The sequence below is a fragment of the Xenopus tropicalis genome, chromosome 1 (genome assembly GCF_000004195.4).
Source record: "Xenopus tropicalis strain Nigerian chromosome 1, UCB_Xtro_10.0, whole genome shotgun sequence".
Lineage (NCBI taxonomy): Eukaryota > Metazoa > Chordata > Amphibia > Anura > Pipidae > Xenopus > Xenopus tropicalis.
The window spans coordinates 74,752,733-74,773,781 of NC_030677.2; the positions used below are offsets into that span (position 1 = coordinate 74,752,733).

General features: G+C 38.1%; 1 protein-coding gene across 1 annotated transcript; it reads left to right on the plus strand.

The window, feature by feature from the left end:
* The first annotated feature begins 1,219 nt into the window (after nucleotides 1-1,219).
* Nucleotides 1,220-16,401, plus strand: LOC100488099 (NADP-dependent alcohol dehydrogenase). Its single transcript, XM_002934771.3, has 9 exons — nucleotides 1,220-1,275; nucleotides 2,037-2,138; nucleotides 6,932-7,070; nucleotides 7,667-7,754; nucleotides 9,337-9,550; nucleotides 9,839-10,099; nucleotides 13,344-13,479; nucleotides 15,143-15,281; nucleotides 16,225-16,401. Exons 1-9 carry the CDS (start codon nucleotides 1,258-1,260, stop codon nucleotides 16,247-16,249), a joined length of 1,122 nt encoding a protein of 373 aa, XP_002934817.2. The 5' UTR covers nucleotides 1,220-1,257; the 3' UTR covers nucleotides 16,250-16,401.
* The last annotated feature ends 4,648 nt before the right edge of the window (nucleotides 16,402-21,049 follow it).

Sequence of the window (21,049 nt, forward strand, 5' to 3'; positions counted from 1 at the left end):
CTTCTGGGAACTCGTTGGGTAGCTATTCCCACTCATTCCTAGATAAGGCTTGTAACTGCCCATACCCACTGTCATAATTTAACTTACACAACTACAGCACAATTTAACACAACTGCCCTATGCTGGCTAAACATCAGACTTCACACAGGTGCTGGGTGTAAATTTTTCCTCACAAAAGGCTCTCCAGTAGATCTCTTCTCATGGTGCACACCAGGTGTCCTGCACTATGTTCTTTTATATACCTCTTAGCTCCACCCTAGTAGAACTCTCGTTTTTTTCCCTTATTCACGGTCTCCCGCTAGTGTCCAAACATTATACTTATAAGTAACACATCTAGCCTAAAAAAGGAATAAAAAGCAGTGGTGGGCCCCCCAGCAAAAAAATCTTCAGGACATCACACACCCTGAGGCCAAACCCCCTTCTGCCCACAAATGAGTGTGTAAGCGGAGGATTTAAAATTTATAAAGGCCAGGGTAGGGTACTACCATAGACCACCTGTGGTCAGTGCCACTATGTCCCCCAGGACCCCCCCAGAATAGCAGGATCTGCTCTATGGTAGTAGCTTAAAAGAGCAAACTTTTTTGTTGTCAGGGTCAGTGACCCCTATTTGCAAGCTGGAAAGAGGCAAATAATTCAAAAACTATTTTAAAAATATGAACACAAAATGAAGACCAATTGAAAAGTGGCTAAGAATAAGACATTTTATAGCATACTAAAAGTTAACCTAAAGGTAAACAACCCCTTTACCTGCAACAGATATGACAAAGGCTGTAACAGAAAGTTAGTGCTGGAAACCAGAACCAGTTATGGCTGCATGCAAGGAAGCAGAGCAGTAGCTGCAGCAAAGTAGCAGAGATGAGACTGGAAGAACTTAGGTCAAATAACAAAGTACAATCATTCTAAACAACAACAAAAAAATTTGGTAAGTTTCTTTCGATTGTTATACCTAAAACGTACATTTTTAAGGATACTTGTGTAATGGAGTCGAAGAAAGAGTCAAACTTCCTGATTCCGTTTATCAGTCCACACCTAATGTTAGACAAACACTTTTCTTTAACCCAGTCACTCAAAAAATAGATGCACCAAGATAATAATTCTGTTTGCTTAAGAAGGCAGTCAGAGTTAAAAACTTTTTGGATACAAATCAAACCAATCGTATGCCTGAATACTGCTCAAAAGGCGTAGTCCCAGTTCATAAAAAGCACTCTTCATTCAGGCTTGTCACTGAAAGGAATACTTGCTGAAGACACCACAGACATGGATACTGCAGGACAAGTACTTACACCTTTACTAACTTCTCAGACACTAATAGAAAAGGCAGTACTGTAATGTTCTTTCATATTAAATACTCGTGTCAATAGGATGTTATTACTACATGTACTGTGTGTGCCGAACTTAATACTGCAAGCAAAACAAACTGAATAAATGCTTTCAGCATATTCTATGTTGCTTATTTTCATGATGCTTTTATGATAAAAATTGAATCCATTTTTATGGTGCAAATTGAATCTATTTTGTTCTATAATAAGTTTATTTTGCTAGTTGTTCCTGCTTGTTGCTGTATCTTCAGCTAAATGGTGTTGCTGGAATAATAATGCACACACAGCATGTGTGAACGGTCTAAAGATATAAATATGGCATTTTTAACATATAATCTGCCTGATTTTTTAGTTGTTGAATGTGATATTTTTAAAAACAGATTCAGTTCAGTACATTTAGGAGATATACTTGGAGATATGTGTTATGGCTTACCTATATGCCCAGGTCTGCATGGTTAGCATTATACTGTAACAGGCAGGCATACACTCCATTGTAACTTCCTATTAATAACACCAAGCTAACAGTGCATTATGTATTGTACAAAGAAATGCAGTTTATGACAGATTTGTTCAAACATGGGTGAAAAATTGCACTTTTTAAATATGGTTAAATCAAAATACAAGTTGAAACAATGCACTGAATACCAAAGTGTTTTTCTTTAATGATGTACAGCAGTGATTTTTAACCTAATCTGACACAAGCAATTTATGTTTAAGGTGATCAAATGTAAGGCGGCTATTGCATGGGGAGATCACAAACCACTTACAATTGAGGAAATTGAAGTCGCTCCCCCAAAAGCTAATGAAGTCAGAATTAAGGTACTGTGATTTTTACTTAAAATATTTTTTATTGCAAAGCCAATGAAAAGCACTTGCATGACTTGGGTGGCTTCAGTTACCAAACCCCTTCCCATAACCCCCCTAAGCCCAATTACACTGGTACAAAGTTGACTTGGGTGCAAAAACTACAACTGCAACAAACAAAACAAAAACAAAAATACCTACTGAAATAAACCAGTATCTCTGCAATATTGGTTAGCAGCTGAATGCTGCACATAGTAAAACAACTCAATATAGGTTACTGGCTAAACTCCATGTGAGATTTTGTAGGATGGTGTTGGATGTAGTTGTATGGATCAATAATGGGACTGATAGAAAAATCTGATGTGAAAACTACACAACAGACCTGTTGAAAGGGAACACTGCGATAAAATGACTATTTTTTCTCATTGAAATACATTAACAGTTGGATGAAGGTGCAGGGACAAAACACACCATCCGACTTTATCTGATCCAACTTTACACTGCATCTGTGGGAATCGCATTTTGTATGATAGTTCAAAATCTTGTTGCATGATGAGTTTAGCCCTAACACACATCCTTAAAACACCATGTGCAAAGACCCAGCCCCCCAACTGCTGCAACAAAGCTCCTTATTAAACCCTTCCCCCTACCCCACCACAAAAGGGAGGGATAGAAGCAAGCTGCTTGCTCCTTGCTGTACAGGTAGGACTACCTCTGACCCCCAGGACCCTTTTTAATTAAAGGCTCCTATATCACTCCCTTTTGGAACTACAGCCCTGAAACTACAACTCCCATAATGCTCCAACCCTACATATTGGGTTCTATTTGTCACTCCATTATGGCCCCAGATTCTCCACCTGCTTTCCTAGGCTTACTTCTTTGGGGTCCCTGTATTGTAATGATTGTAAAGCTGTGCAGTTCCATCAGGCCACCCAGGCAATTATCTACAGAATTTTACACCAGATTAAATTCAGTGAGCAATTCCTAATTCAATTCCAGATTTTCATCTATAACTCAATACATTTTTCCTGTTTTAAACCAAGAGAAGTTTTTCAAACCATACTATATCTTGCCTTTAGTAGAACTGCTTAGCTATGGTAAGGAACATGGTAGCTTAATCAAATTAAGACAGCAATATACATCAGTGCCTTATGTAAACAAAATGAATAGGGCTTGTTTTATAATATATTCTACTAGTTTTACACTATGAAGCACTAAATGATCACTGTTTAAATTTAACCATTACCATAGGCGGATTTTCAATAAGGCTAGGGGACGCTAAGCCTCCCCAAACCTGCTTGGCACCTTAAAAAAACTAAAAAAAAAAAACCTCCCTCCGTTTCTGCACTGTCCTGCAACTCTTCTGTTCCTGCAAGCTCCGGTTCTGCTGTGCCCGACTGGATCTTTCTTCTGGTGGATTGTGTGATTCTCCAATCAGAGCACAGCTTTCTTGACAGACAGTAAAATTGACCAATCAAAGCACAGATGCACACAGGGATCGGGAGATTTTGCAAACTGAAGGCAGTGCAGAAATGAAGACTGAAAAGAAGAATCTGCAGCTGTAACTTTACCTGAGAACCAACTCTCAACTTTTGCTGCAGATTTCATCCCACTCCCACAGGTACTATACGCAGGTACTATACACAGGTACTATACAGTTCTAAAGGCTGAATCACTAGTTGAAATTAAATTGTTTTTTTGCCTGACCTGACATTTATAAAATCCCTATCCCCTACCCTGACAGATGGAACTCTTTCCCCCGAAAAAGCTCATTGTGCTTTTATATATTTGTTGTTTTTTGCTCTATTTTGTTTTTTACTTTTGTCATTGTTCATTTCTAGTTAGTTACAGTGGGGCCAATGTTGTATATTGGTGCCAGTGTTATAGTGCCAGGGCCTCAATATCTGCCATCTGTACCCACTGCTTCTCATGGCATGTAATGTGCTGGTTTTGTAAATACAGACTGCGTCTCACTGTATATAATGTGCCTGGGATGTCAGTACCCACTGCCTCTCTCTCTATAAAACTTAAACACATCTAAAGGGGAGGTTCACTTTTAAGTTAACTTTTAGTATGTTATAGAATGGCCTATTCCTAGCAAATTTGCAATTGGTCTTCCTAATTAATTTTTTTATAGTTCGTGAATAATTTGACTTTCTCTTCTGCCTCTTTCCAGCTTTCAAATCGGGGTCACTGACCCTGGCAGCCAAAAAGTATTGCTCCGCGAGGCTACAATTTCATTATTATTGTAATTTTCTATTACTTATTTTTCCATGCAGGCCCCTTAACTATTCATATTCCCATCTCTTGTTTAAACCACAACCTGGTTGCTAGGATAAATAAGACCCTAGCAACCAGATAGCTGCTGAAATACCAAATGGAAAGCTGCTGGACAAAAAGCTAAATAACTGAAAAATTATTAAAAAGAAAAAAGAGAACCAACTGCAAAAAATATCAATGTCTACCTTATATTAAAAGGGAATTTAAAGGTGACCTACCCCTTTAAGCAAACTGATCCCAAACACAAATGGATGGAGAACCCCTCACAGAAGTGCATGTATGGATACTTTTACATCCTAAGCATTTTAGGGTAATAAAGCCCCCCTACCCGAGCTTTTGCACAGTATCCCTGGGAGTCAGTGGGAATGGCAAGAGGTAGTTGGGAGTTTCATTTTTTACACCAGCAGCGAATCCACTAAGTCTCACATTAGCTTTAGATCAGTCTCTGTATGGCCCAACTTTAGCCTCCCCAAACAAAAAAGTCACTCTCCGCCTATGACCATTACTACCCTCTTCTGCCCCCTAAATAAGAAAAAATAGTTTGAAAGCAGATAATGAGCTCTGCATAAATGAGCCCCTTTTCTCTCTCGGTTTCTACTTGTATGTTAAGCATGCATATTAGGAGGAATTAAAAGCTGGTGTAACTATGGCTGTGATACATGACAGTATACACCCTAAAATGTGTGTGATTAAATGCCTATGATTAAGTGCGGGTACGCACGAAACGCGTCAGGTGTTCTGGGTTTTTAAGAATGTAAATAAAGTTTGAGTTTTATTCATTTTCTGGCTGACCGTGGTGCTTTGTGAGCCGCTTTCTTCAGAGATTTGAGTTTGCTCCCTTACACCCTAAAATGCCCTAACTAAAAATGAACTCAATAAATAGGACTTGTGTTGAAATTACATTATACCGATTGTTTAAAATAACAAAAATCCATCTTGTTCCTATTTTTCTTGCCATTATAAAGCACTAATTTAAAGGTAGGGCTATTTTCACTGAACTTAATCGCTTCTTTCCTTTATAAACAGGAAAAATTTTTCAGAGCTCCCTATAAACCATTGAATAAACAAATCCTTCCCTTCTCTAAGTTGTGGTCTTTGAGCAGCTCAGTATCAGGGGCTTCTCAATGGACTGATAATTAGCTTTACCAACTCTTTTAAAGTTTATTGGGATCAGAAAGTCACACAAAGTGCAAAAGTGAAATTGGCTTCATGTTCTAGTGCCAGAAATAACAGAACCCATAAATATTTCTTAATTAAATCAACAGGGAAAAAGTATGTTCAGCCCAAGCCCATAGAGCTCATGTTGAAAAACGCTGTATCATGTCCCTTTAAAAGCCTACTTTTTCTCCTTGGAGAGAGAGGTTTACCCCAACATAGGTGTGGTGACAAAGGCGTGGTGGCTTATAAATGTTATGATCATAGAGATCTGAGCAAAAATCAAACCAGCATGTATGGATTTGCAAAAAAAACATGGGGCCAAGAAATTGCTATTAGTGTAAGGGTTAGTACAATGAACTCCTTATTAACTATACTTTGTACAGACAGAATCATTTTCAATACCAACACCAATTATTATGTACATGATAATTAAAGAACAGTTCTAAAGCATTCTGCGCAGCTATACAAGTGATAATTGTTATACATATATATTATATAACCTCCAATATTATGGACTTTTTTACTTTAGCGTTTAATTTAACTTATACATTTAAAATATTCTTGAACCAACAAATGTATTTCTTTAGCTGTAATACTAGTGTGTAGGCACCATCTCAGTGCATTGTGCCTGAGTCTGAGCTTTAAGAAGAAGCCAGCGCTACACATTAGGGCTCTGGCACACGGGGAGATTAGTTGCCCGCGACAAATCTCCCTGTTCGCGGGCAACTAATCACCCCGTGTGCCAGAGCCCTTAGAACTGCTATCAGATAACCTATTGTTTCTCCTACTCCCATGTATCTGGAGGAGTCCCAAGCCAGACTTGGATTTCTTACTATTGAGTGCTATTCTGATATCTACTGGGAGCTGCTATCTTGCTCCCTTCCCATTGTTCTGCTGATCGGCTGCTGGGGGGGGGGGAGATATCACTCCAACTTGCAACTCAGCAGTAAAGTGGGACTGAAGTTTATCAGAGCACAGGTCACATGGCTGTAGCACCCTGGGAAATGAAGAATATGGCTAGCCCCATGTGAAATTTCAAAACTGAATATAAAAAAACTGTTTGTGTTTTTGAAAAATGGATTTCAATGCAGGATTCTGCTGGAACAGTGCTTTTAACTGATGTGTTTTGAAAAAAACATATTTTCCCATGACAGTATTCCTTTAATGCTGTTGTTTTATGGCCTCTTTTAAGTGTCCTCCTATAACAAGCTCATTCACACACAATCTGAAGTTACACTTGTACACTACAACATGCAAATTTATTGGCAAATACATCACAAATTCAACATTAAACCTTTAAGTCCAGATTGGTGACAAAAATACACCTTTATTATCTTTTTATTAACTAAACCTGCTTTCTTGTATTGTAGATTCTGGCATCTGGTATCTGTGGCACTGACACTGCTGCACTCAAAGGTAAACTTGGTACTAAATTTCCAGCTATTTTGGGTCATGAAGCCATTGGCATCGTTGAAAGCATTGGTAACTGTGTGACTACTGTTCAACCAGGTAAGTTTTGTATGAGTATTCTGAATGCCCAGGAAAAATCCCAGTGGGCCCCGGCGCAGTCCGACCCTTGCTGGCGCTCCCCCTGCCCGACTGTTCCTCCCCTGACATGTTTAAGTTATGCACTCTCGGGGAGGACGTCGGGTGGGGGCCATGCAGGGGGGTTAGGGGGGCCCCGGGGGGGGTTAGGGAATGCGGCCGGCGGGGGCACCTGCACCCCCCAGTCCAACGGATTTCCCTGTAGTTACCCAGTTTTGAACCCCCTGCTCCCAGACTCATGTCACTACATATCATTCCCCGGTTTTTACAATTTCCCCATCTGAGTAAGATATAAACATGCACAGTGAGCATTCGGTTACATCAGAAAGAGTTTTCCAATAGACCATGCCCACATTTTTAACACCATTTTATCCATGCTGCTGATCCCCTATGACAGTGCATTTGTAAGTGGAATGGCCAACCCATAACAAGACATGAACTACTATACAAGCCTTTTAGTACCTGCAACAAAATGTCACTTTTCTAGGGAGACACTGTCTTCTAATGTCTAACTAACATTATATAAAGCACCTTCCATATTTCTATCTTACTTGCTTTAGGTGACAAAGTAATCCCACTCTGTATGCCTCAATGTGGACAATGCAGAGCATGCAAGAGTCCAAATGCTAACCTGTGTGACAAAAATGAGTAAGTTCTACTTTTGATTTGGGTTTACTCCTAAAATTATCTTTAAGTGTCAGTTTAGATCCAATTAGGTAAGTTCAGATGTAGTGCAGTTCTGATAAAAAAAAAACCTATAGTCTAACAGTCTGTTATGCCTCAAATACAGCACCATACATTATTTTGTTAAAAAATGTATGCCATAAATGAATATTTAAAGCTAAGCTAAGGGGCTGATTTACTAACCCACGAATCCGACCCGAATTGGAAAAGTTCCGACTTGAAAACGAACATTTTGCGACTTTTTCGTATGTTTTGCGATTTTTTCGGCGTCTTTACGAATTTTTCGTTACCAATACGATTTTTGCGTAAAAACGCGAGTTTTTCGTAGCCTTTACGAAAGTTGCGTAAAATCTTGCGATTTTTCCGTAGCGTTAAAACTTACGCGAAAAGTTGCGCCTTTTTCGTAGCGTTAAAACTTAAAAGGTGCAAAGTTTCGCGTAAGTTTTAACGCTACGAAAAATGCGCAACTTTTCGCGTAAGTTTTAACGCTACGAAAAATGCGCAACTTTTTACGCAACTTTCGTAATGGATACGAAAAACTCGCGTTTTTACGCAAAAATCGTATTGGTAACGAAAAATTCGTAAAGAATCCGAAAAAATCGCAAAACATACGAAAAAATCGCAAAATACCGATCATTACGAAAAAAACGCAATCGGACTCATTTCGACCCGTTCGTGGGTAAGTAAATCAGCCCCTTAGTGTTACAAATAGTTACAAATCTGGTTATACTGTATATTCAGAAAATGCTTTTGAAAGTACTTGACAGGCAGCAACTACCACTTCCAGAAATGCAATTGCACGCTTTGCCTTGCTCAAATTAAACTAAAGTTGTCATACACATACAGATATTGCTTCCAGATACTAGGCATTCTATGATCGTCTGTTCACTTGCTGAGCAAATTTATTATCATGCCATGGATAAACTGTTTCTGCAATGAGACAATATAAAAATCTGTTGTGTCCCCTTGTGTATACATAATATCTGTATGTTAATGGCTAATCTTTCCAGATAATGGCACATATTACAACCAATCTTTTTTTTAATCGTGTATCATTAACATAAAGATTGTTTCGATATATCAAAGTATAATCGGCACATGAACAGTGAAGCAGTATATAACAATCATGGACTAACAATGTCGGACTGGCCCACCAGGATACCAGGAAAACTCCCGGTGGGCCCAGGTGTAAGTGGGCCCTCCTGCTCCTGACCATTTGGCCTGTTTCATGGTTATTCCCAATTTGTGAATGGGAAGAAAGAGGAAAAATAGATGGAAGAATAGACGCTAGAATGTAAATAAAAGAGACTAGCAGAATAAAGAGATTGGGTGAGGAAAGGAGGAAAAATAGTTAAGAATACCGACCTAGGGTCAAAGGTTTTCTGGTGGGCCCCTGGGTTCCCAGTCTGACACTGTGGACTAATAGTTTCTGTGCAAAAATTATGTAGGAATTCCCTAATGTAAATCATGTTTTTTGGTGTTGCACTAAATTCTGAAAAAAAAGAAAGCATAATTCTAACATGTATCAATGTTATTTCTTTACCAGCTTTACTAACAACACAGGGCTGATGCAAGACAATACCAGCAGATTTACATGCAAAGGCAAACAAGTCTATCATTTTGTGGGCACAAGTACTTTCACAGAATACACTGTTGTTTCTGAAATAAGTGTTGCCAAAGTGGACCCTGCTGCTCCTCTTGAGGTCTGCATTGTTGGCTGTGGCTTTGCTACTGGATATGGTGCAGCAGTGAATTCTAAGGTAAACGGGCTATAGCATTTCTGATATTATGCCTGGGGTAGCAATTTTTGATCATGTTTGGATCTACAATGATGCTGAGAAATTAAAAGCTGTGAGAAATAATTACAAATGAGAGGAGCATTTTTAAATTCCTTGGAATGGAAGAAGACGATTTAAGGCTATGAATAAATCCACTGTCCGTTACAGAGTATGTGGATGTGCCTAGGTATACTCTATGGGCTTGTAGTCTGGATATTAATTATGGATTCTTAATTCCCTATAATGTATTTTTAAATATTTATTTTCCAGATTCCTCCAGGATCTACATGTGCTGTGTTTGGTTTAGGAGGTGTGGGGTTTTCAGCTTTGATTGGCTGCAAAATCTCTGGTGCAGGTCGGATTATTGGAGTTGGCTCACATAAGGATAAATTCCCAAAAGCCATAGAGTTGGGAGCCACCGAGTGCATAAGCCCAAAGGATAATGACAAACCAGTAGAAGAGGTCATTAGAGACATGACTAATGGCGGAGTGGATTTTGCCTTTGAATGTAGTGGAAATATTGAAACAATGGTAAGGTTTTTCTTTCAAATAATACTTATGTAAAAATTAAATTTGGTATGGGATCCATTATACATACACCCCTTATCATGACAGCTCCGAATTATGGAAGAGCCATCTCCCACAGACTCCAAATAATTAAACATTTTTTTAAAAAAAAGATTTCCTTTTCTCTGTGTTAACAAAACAATACATTGTACTTAATGTGAACTAAGATATAATTTAATTCTTATTAAAGGCAAAACAATCCTGTTGGGTTTAATTTAATGTTTAATTGATTTTTCAGTAGACTTAAGGCAGGGAGATCCAAATTCTGGAAGTACCCATAATGCAGAAATAGAACAGGTCCCCAGCATTTTGCATAACAGGTCCCATACCTGTACTATTCATGGCTGTATTTTTGCAGCTCTGTATGTAATGTTGCTTACCAATTCTGTAAGCACATGAAAATTTAGTAGCAGTTTAAAACATGCAAGATAGTGTGGGGTGCACCTTTTTCCATGACATATTAAACGGGTTGTTCACCGTTGAGTTAACTTTTAGTATGTTTTAGAGCGTAATATTCTGAGATGATTTGTAGTTTTTTAGTTATTTCATTTTCAGTTCAGGAGCTTTCCAGTTTGGAGTTTCAGCAGCTATTTGGTTGCTGGGGTCCAAGTTACCTTAGCAACCAGGGAGAGGTTTGGATGAGAGACTGGTATATGAGTAGGAGAGGGACTGAACAAAAAAGAAAGTTACAAAAACTAACAATAACAACAAAACTGTAGCCTCACAGAGCAATAGTTTTGTTGCTGCTGGGGTCAGTGACCCCCATTTAAAAACTGCAAAGCATTTGAAAAATGATTAAAAAACTATAACAAATAAATATTGAAGACCAATTGAAAAGTTGATTAGAATTGGTCATTTAACATACTAAAAGTTAACTTAAAGGTGAACCACCCATTTAATGGCATAAATAAACTGTTCAGTAGAATAAATCAAAACATAAAAAAAATAGGTACACAACCTGAAATGCTAAAATGTCTGATGTCATATCCAACAGTATAAATATACAGTGGCTTGCAAAAGTATTCGGCCCCCTTGAACTTTTCCACATTTTGTCACATTACAGCCACAAACATGAATCAATTTTATTGGAATTCCACGTGAAAGGCCAAAACAAAGTGGTGTACACGTGAGAAGTGGAACGAAAATCATACATGATTCCAAACATTTTTTACAAATAAATAACTGCAAAGTGGGGTGTGCGTAATTATTCAGCCCCCTGAGTCAATACTTTGTAGAACCACCTTTTGCTGCAATTACAGCTGCCAGTCTTTTAGGGTATGTCTCTACCAGCTTTGCACATCTAGAGACTGAAATCCTTGCCCATTCTTCTTTGCAAAACAGCTCCAGCTCAGTCAGATTAGATGGACAGCGTTTGTGAACAGCAGTTTTCAGATCTTGCCACAGATTCTCCATTGGATTTAGGTCTGGACTGTGACTGGGCCATTCTAACACATGGATATGTTTTGTTTTAAACCATTCCATTGTTGCCCTGGCTTTATGTTTAGGGTCGTTGTCCTGCTGGAAGGTGAACCTCCGCCCCAGTCTCAAGTCTTTTGCAGACTCCAAGAGGTTTTCTTCCAAGATTTCCCTGTATTTGGCTCCATCCATCTTCCCATCAACTCTGACCAGCTTCCCTGTCCCTGCTGAAGAGAAGCACCCCCAGAGCATGATGCTGCCACCACCATATGTGACAGTGGGGATGGTGTGTTCAGAGTGATGTGCAGTGTTAGTTTTCCGCCACACATAGCGTTTTGCATTTTGGCCAAAAAGTTCCATTTTGGTCTCATCTGACCAGAGCACCTTCTTCAACATGTTTGCTGTGTCCCCCACATGGCTTGTGGCAAACTGCAAACGGGACTTCTTATGGTTTTCTGTTAACAATGGCTTTCTTCTTGCCACTCTTCCATAAAGGCCAACTTTGTGCAGTGCACAACTAATAGTTGTCCTATGGACAGATTCCCCCACCTGAGCTGTAGATCTCTGCAGCTCGTCCAGAGTCACCATGGGCCTCTTGGCTGCATTTCTGATCAGCGCTCTCCATGTTTGGCCTGTGAGTTTAGGTGGACGGCCTTGTCTTGGTAGGTTTACAGTTGTGCCATACTCCTTCCATTTCTGAATGATCGGTGGAACAGTGCTCTGTGGGATGTTCAAGGCTTTGGAAATCTTTTTGTAGCCTAAGCCTGCTTTAAATTTCTCAATAACTTTATCCCTGACCTGTCTGGTGTGTTCTTTGGACTTCATGGTGTTGTTGCTCCCAATATTCTCTTAGACAACCTCTGAGGCCGTCACAGAGCAGCTGTATTTGTACTGACATTAGATTACACACAGGTGCACTCTATTTAGTCATTAGCACTCATCAGGCAATGTCTATGGGCAACTGACTGCACTCAGACCAAAGGGGGCAGCCCCGGTGGTCCCTACATCCCCCAGTCTGATCCTGAGAAAAACACTGCTTTTAAATACATAATCTGCCACAAAAGCAAATTTGCTTTTTTGCAAATATAAAGCATATTATGGAATTGTTTGAAAATACCCCTTGACAGAGGTAGTAGGAAGCTTCACCCAAACACAAGCATGGTTATTATAGCTACAGGCATAGGGGAAAGGGGATGGAGAGGAACAGTTCAGTTTTGGAATGGCAGGTACAGTCCATGTACCACCGGCATAAAAGAGAAGCAAAAGATTTCAAGCTGGCAAAGAAACCAATGTTGATTTTAAAGGTTAAAATGGTAATAGTAAGGCTGCGGCATCCCCTTAATCACTTTCCTTCCTTCTCCTCCTTTAACTCACTTGGCCCCCTCCCTTTGGAATTGACTTTGGTACTTGGATAACTCTCAATTCAGGTTACCAAACACACCCTCCAGTCTAGCAGCATGCTGGTCTGCTCGAGTCGTGCACTCTGCTGGAGAAACTTTTTTTTTCCTGATGTGTCAGAGAAAAAAATGTCGCCAGTTCAAAGCTGCTATTTGTCTTGTGAAAATGTGATGGTGCTGGCCAATAGAGGGAATATATGCAATACAAATGTGTGGGAAACAATACAAGTGTAGGAAATCAGGTATGTGGATGGTTTAGACATGAATGGGCATGGCTAGGGCAAGATGTGGCTTAGTTAGATTGTGAATGTTGGCAGGTATGCATACTGAAGTAAACTAATCAAAACATGCACACCCACAGCAATATCATATATTTTTTTATATTCTTTATTTAGAAAACTGCATTTGAATCGACTTACATAGGTAGTGGTGTCACTGTGTTGCTGGGAGTCGCAGGTCCGAATGATAAACTTTGTTTTCATCCTGGTGAAGTCATGATGGGACGAACCATAAAAGGATTACCATATGGAGGTAGAGAACTATGAAAAACAAATGTGCTGTTGTACAAATCAAAAATAGTTTGTTTTTTTAGATTAATTTTTAATAGTGTTCATTTGACTCAAACCTGTGCAATAACAAAGCAGAATATCGGACAAGAACTTTCAGGAATAAGCAAGCTTTCTTTTCTTCCTCAAGTCTTTATAGCAATGCTGAGACTTCTTTTCTTTCCCTAAAAATTGTCCCTTTTCACCAGATACAGGGAACGATACAGGAATGATTTGCTGAAACCTGTCCCTAGAAAGTGATGGTCCATATTTAAAGTGGCAGAATAAGGACTTGGTATTGACAGAAATGTTATTCTGCATGAACAATGGCACCCCGAAACCTGTTTTTTGTAGTGGCTTTATGTCTTCAAAAATGGGTATTGGCCTTGTAGAGCTTTCTCCTTTAAAAGCTACAGCAGCAGTGGATTAATGTTTGAGACCAATGATTTGGTCTTGCCAAGAAATCCAACCATGGAGGGAGGTGCCAGCCTATAAAAAATATAACCAGAGATTACGGTTAATAATTAGGACCACCAAGAGGGTATATTGCCCCTGTAAGCATAGTATAGTTGGTTCTTGTATTGAAAATCTGTTGTGCCTATAGCTTTCATTAAAGCACAACTGTATGGCTGGAGGTCTTCTTTGCCGAGCCGTAAATCACTCTGGTGACAACATTTTCTGAAGCACCTTGTGAATGATTGCCTATGCAGTTATTTAAAGGAACAGTAACACCAAAAAATTTATATATTTCAAAGAAATTAAACTATAATGTACTGCTGCCCTGCACTGGTAAAAGTTTTGTGTTTGCTTCAGAAACATTACTAGAGTTTATATAAAACCTGTTGTGTAGCCATGGGGGCAGCCATTCTAAAGAAGAAAAGGCACAGGTTATATAGCAGCTAACAGATAAACCCTGTAGAATACAATGGTGTCTTATCTGCTATCTGCTGTGTAACCTGTGCCTTTTCTCCTTTTTTCCAGCTTGAATTGCTGCCCCCATGGCTACACAGCAGCTTATTTATATAAACTATAGTAGTGTTCCTGAAGCAAACACCCCAGTTTTACCAGTGCAGGGCAACAGTGCATTATATTTTAATTACTTTAAAACACTTTCATTTTTTGGTGTTACTGTTCCTTTAAACAGTATTATAATTGTGTGTGTTTCTGGACATGCCTTCTGTATAGAATAATAAACTGTGCCCATCAATTATATTACTAAACACAAATCCATAGAAATTTTTTAGCCACAGATTAGAATGAGTAGAACCCACAAACCCATAGTAAAATAAAGATAGCACTATCGCAAATGTCTGTGCACAAATATAGTTCACTTTCATCTTATCATGTCAAAGCCCGCTGACGTAGCAATATCTATTTATTAAAAATTATATATTTAAGTAAATTAAACATTGAGAAATTGAAGGGTTTTTTTTGTATACAAATTTGCTTGAATACTTAAGTAAAAACTACTTGGTAATCCATTACTATAAGATGTATACAAAAATCTGGATTCTTGGGCAGTTCAAGGTGTGCAGGCATATGAGGAACAAGGTGCTTGTAGGAAGCAACACTAATGTATATATATTTACTGTATATTGTATTTAGCCTTGATTAAAAAAACTGACAAATGTTGTAAATTTTATACATAGGATTTAAGGGCAGGGATGATATACCAAAGCTCATTGGTGATTATATGGCAAACAAATTTAACCTTAATTTCATGGTGAGCGAAAGAATGCCATTGGAAAAAATCAATGAAGCATTTGAATTGATGGCAAGTGGGAAAGGGTATGTATTGTCTTACAGTTTATCAAAATACAAAAAGTACCATCATTCTTTCCTTTTTGAAAAACTTTGTCTTGTAAAACAAACAAAATATATATATTCCTTTTATTATGTACTTTTAATACACAATTGCCGAAAACACAGAATCATGGAACTTACCATACAGTTTTACTGTGTACTTTGTTGGTTGTTTCCCCTGAACCATTGTATAGAAACCTGCCTTGCTTTTCTGAAAATCTCCTTATTGAGTAAAGAATGTTCTGAGAGTTCTGTGATTTTGTGTTCTACCTCATGTGAGCTCCTTTGTGAGTAAAGTACTATACTTCTTCTAATGAAATTATACACCATCTGGCTTTAAAGATTAACATTGCATAACTGTTCTGTGTTTGGAGTTAAATAAACAACTTCATGTTTAAGGAACAATGATACCAAATTGTCTATGTTCTTCCTGAGAAGTATAGTTTACATATAACACCCTACGACAGGGGTCCCCAGCCTTTCTTAATCATGAGCCACAGTCAAATGTAAGACTTTGAGAGCAACATGAGCATCATAAACATTTATTGAGGTGCCAAATAAGAGCTAAGATTGGCTATTAGGTAGCCTCTATGGGCACAGCTTACAGGAGGCTTTATTTGGTAGTAAATCTTGCCTCCAAGTCAGGAATTCAAAAATATCTACCTGGTTTGGGGGCACTGAGAGCAACATCCAAGGGGTTGGGGAGGAACATGTTGCTCAAGAGCCACTGGTTGGGGATCACTGGCCTACCATGTAATACTGAGTGTTTCTAAGAGGCATATTATTTGTTATAATTTCAAAACACACATTTTGTAGCACACATTTTAGAACATTATGCAGCTGCCATGTTCCTTTGCCATGTTTTTAGATGTATCTGTTATTATGATGATTTTCTTTACATGATATTCTGGTTTTCTCGTTTTTTCAGACTGCGGAACCTTATCATTTTCTAATGCCATTTCCATTTTTCGTGTGAAGACCACTACGGTGTTGCAGCATGACATCCCATTGATTATAATTTTTTCAATACTACAAACAGATAATACAATGACTAAATGGAATAATGAGTTTATACTGCCAATAAAAGAAAATGTACTAAATATAATGGGGAAAAGGATGTAATGGATAGTCCATACTTTCCCTTAGTGGGGTTAAAAATGTTTAATTTTGCTTATGAGAAGGCACTTATGAAGATATATTATACATTGTTACCTTTCCATTTGGTAGAAAGAATAATTGCATATTAGTGATAGTCATAATAATGGAGCAAGGGAATACTTTACACCTGCCATTGACCAGGCACTTTTTTATGCTTAAAACTTTACATACGATTGGATTTTGTATGAGAGTTTATTTTGCCCCTCCCACATGCTGCCAGATAAATGTGGCTCCAATTTATGCAAAACAGGTGCAAAAACTGCCCCGTGTATGCACATCGCAAATACAACTGAACATAAAGTAAGAGTGCAGCTAGTCCACCTTGAAATGTAAGTTTTAGTTGGCTTTGCACTGTGATATTCTGAGATAGTATTCATTAAAATATTTTTGTTAATTGAAAGATCATTCAGATCAGAATATATTAAGTCCAGTCTGCCATATAAACCACTGCCTTGGTGCTAGGGTAAATAGCAACCAGATTACAGTTTTAATGCCATAAGAAGAAGGCTGAACAATAAAATAGGGCCGTTACAGGTATGGGATCCTTTATCCACAACCCCATTATCAAGAAAGTTATGAATTACAGAATCCAATCTCTCATAAACTTTAGTTTAAGCAAATAATTCTCATTTTGGGACCGGTTATCCAGAATGCTCGGGACCTGGGGCTGGATAAGGGGCTTTCCGTAATTTGGATCTCCTACCTTAAGGGGCTGATTTACTAAGACACGATTTCGAATCCGAATTGGAAAAATTCCGATTGGAAACGAACATTTTGTGACTTTTTCGTATTTTTGCGATTTTTTCGGCGTTTTTACGATTTTTGCGTAAAAACTCGAGTTTTTCGGCGTCTTTACGATTTTTGCGTAAAAACGCGAGTTTTTCGGCGCCTTTACGAAAGTTGCGCAAAGTCGCGACTTTTTCGTAGCGTTAACACTTGCGCGCAAAGTCGCGCCTTTTTCGTAGCGTTAAAACTTAAAAGGCGCAACGTTTTGCGCAAGTTTTAACGCTACGAAAAAATCGCGACTTTGCGCAACTTTCGTAATGGCTACGAAAAACTCCGCAAAAATCGTAAAGACGCCGAAAAAATCGCAAAATTACCGATTATTACGAAAAAAAACGCAATCGGACGCATTCGGCCCGTTCGTGGGTTAGTAAATGTGCCCCTTAGTCTAATTAAAAAAATATTTAAACAGTAATTAAACCCAATAGGATTGTTTTGCCTCCAATAAGGATTAATTATATCTTAGTTGGGATCAAGTACAAGGTACTGTTTTATTATTACAGAAAGACTCCAAGACTCCAAGCATTTTGGATAATAGATCCTACAACTGTACTTAGTCCTTTTTCACAAATAACATGTTTTTTTCCCATAAAGTTATTGTGATATAAAGAGTTTATTAATGTCCTTAAGCAACCAAACATTTCTGACTACTACAAACTGCTCAGTCATGCTATTTGTTTACAGTCCATTGTAATGTGCTGCTTTGTACTGGAATCTGCCAATTGATCATGTGAAATCTGTCAGCAACTCTCAGCATCACTGTTTTGGTGGCATCACAAATACAAAATTATTGCATTAAAAAATAAAAAAAAAGATTTAATAAACACCCACTTCCGTTTAGTGGACTTCTACGTCACGCAAATAAAGCAATTCCCTTTAAACAGTTAAAAAACTACAAATAATAAAGAAAATGAAAGACATCGGTAATTTCCCACCTCACTAGAGCCAGAGACCTTGTCTCCTCCATGTACCAAATGATTCCCTGCCCTTTTTTTGTGTTTTCTTCAAATGGATTGCTTCCCATTAAAAAGAACTTATTTAGTATGGTGTAGACAGCAAGACAATTTGTAATCTTATTTGCATCTATATTTTTTACTAAATTTTTGTTCTAGAGCTCTTAAGCATGGAAATAAACATTGGGAATAGTACTATTTCTACCAAAGTGCAGGTATAAAACCACAATGGAAGGTATATTGGAGTGTGCCTAAAAATAATAATAATAAATAACAATTCAATAGTCCATAAAATATATGTAATGGTGCCCAACTGAAGTAGATTATGATATGTCAACCTAGAGATTTATACCATAAAATAAAAATATTTTATTTTATGTACAAAAATTCAACTTATTCAGAAAGCCTCATGTCTCTCAAACGTGCCAAATGAAAGAAATGCATTTTCACATCTGATGCTCTGAATGCTGCAATAGAAGCTCCTAGTATGTGTATTATGTGCCATTAGACCCCCTAACAGTATGGAAACCCTAGAAAACCATATATTTTCTCAAAATACACATTCCAACAAAACCAACATGGGTAAACACATCTTTCTACTGCAAACTACCCAACTACATAGCTATGCTAAACATAATGTTTTACCCAAAGTACATGCTTTTCTGGAGACAAAAGTGCACCAAAATAACATCCAGTTGTGTGTCAATAAGAAATATATGGCATCAAGTAGGAAATCTTTTAATGGACGCTCATAATTACTATATCGTTTAAGATGAAATGCAATTGCTTTAATGCCCAAATGTATACAAGAATAAAGAGCACAAACATCTACAGTAGCCAATTTATAAGTAGAATGCCATTCCATAGTACTCATAAATTTTGAAATTTGTCCAATATCCTTAATGTAACTAGCTAGATGGAAAACTAAGGGGCTGATTTACTTACCCACGAACGGGTCGAAATGAGTCCGATTGCGTTTTTTTCGTAATGATCGGTATTTTGCGACTTTTTCGTATGTTTTGCGATTTTTTCGGATTCTTTACGAATTTTTCGTTACCAATACGATTTTTGCGTAAAAACGCGAGTTTTTCGTAGCCATTACGAAAGTTGCGTAAAATCTGGCGATTTTTCGTAGCGTTAAAACTTGCGCAAAAAGTTGCGCTTTTTTCGTAGCGTTAATACTTACGCGAAACTTTGCACCTTTTAAGTTTTAACGCTACGAAAAATGCGCAACTTTTCGCGTAAGTTTTAACGCTACGAAAAAAGCGCAACTTTTTACGCAACTTTCGTAATGGATACGAAAAACTCGCGTTTTTACGCAAAAATCGTATTGGTAATGAAAAATTCGTAAAGAATCCGAAAAAATCGCAAAACATACGAAAAAGTCGCAAAATGTTCGTTTTCAAGTCGGAACTTTTCCAATTCGGGTCAGATTCGTGGGTTAGTAAATCAGCCCCTAAAGGTTGGAGATAAAAATCGATTAGGTCAGAAAGGGGTTCGCCAAGGTAACCAATACCTGCAACTAACGGTCTACCCAAAGGAGATCTCTCCAATTTATGTACCTTAGGTAAATGATGAAAAATGGCTATTGTAACTAAACCACCTTTATCAGCAGACCTAATAATAATAGAATCACAAGTTAACGGCATATCTTCTAGGCTGCTCGCCCACTCTCTACTATATTATGCACGGAAATGCATTGTACTCCGGTGGATGGGGCTGAAACCCCCCAAAATAACACAGTGGACTAAGTTAGTTAATGGTGTCTTCCCCTCTGTCAAACTAACATACCTCACTAGAGGATGCCCAGCAAAATTTGACAAAGTATGGCAACCATGGTTGGAGATTGAAGGAGACCTTCTGCCCAAGATAGGCAATACTTGTGAACCACCGCACTACATGGTTTATTTTATATGCTTTGACTAGCCATTATTTCAGCAATGCAATCATACAGATTACACCAGAAACATAGTTTAACAATAAACTTGTTACAGAACAAAAGAGATTTAATTTGCATTATTTAAGTACCATAATAGTCAGTTACACGTATCTGTATGTCTGAGATACATAAAGTAACTAAGCCTATTGATACAGAGCTTATTATCTCTATTAAACCTAACCTTTCTTACAATAATATTTTTTTGCTTTATATAGTAGAAACTTGCTCCTCTATCAAAAGAAACACAGGATTTCTTGTCTCCTTTTATGGGAACATGCTTTTTCGGTATCAGACTTCCTGTTTTAGAAAAATCCTTCATTCCCCGGGCCAGAGTCTTTGCAGTTCTCTCCTCTTTCCCTTCTCCTGCTCCTTCTCCCTTCATTTAGGAATGTGTGATCTGAGCTACCAACGACTACACTGCAAGCAGGAAGCTAAGAAGACCAAGCTAAAAAGGCAGCTGCTATCTTAAACTGAGGGAGCGTCTAGGGCTGTTTACTCAGGTATAGTAAAGCTTTCTGCTAAATAAGTATAGTGTTCTAGGTGGCACCTATTGGCAAATCTATTGGCAGTAAAATGTCAATATGACTTTCCTTCTCCTTTAAGTGGCCTTTTAACCTATTGTTCGTTTTGCTGCTCTCTTGCTTGGAACTTAAATTGTTATGGTCAGCACACAAGGGCTGATAGAAAGTGCATAGTTGGCCACTCCAGACCAAGTCAAAAGTTTTTTTACTATGTATGGGGCATCCAGGTGCCTTCTCAACAAGTATGTGAATGAAATAACTGAAAAACTACAACAAGAAAATAATCAAGACCAATTGCAAAGTTGCTAAGAGTATGTCAATCCATAACAAAACTGTACTAAAAATTAATGTAAAATAAACTCTTTCATGGAGGCATTTAACATGTTTTGACCTAAATAG

Bases quoted from the DNA above. Each gene is read 5' to 3' on its own strand.
- LOC100488099 (XM_002934771.3), top strand. The intron at 7,071-7,666 runs GTAAGTTTTGTA...TACTTGCTTTAG, and splicing joins TGTGACTACTGTTCAACCAG to GTGACAAAGTAATCCCACTC. The intron at 15,282-16,224 runs GTATGTATTGTC...TCGTTTTTTCAG, and splicing joins TTGATGGCAAGTGGGAAAGG to ACTGCGGAACCTTATCATTT.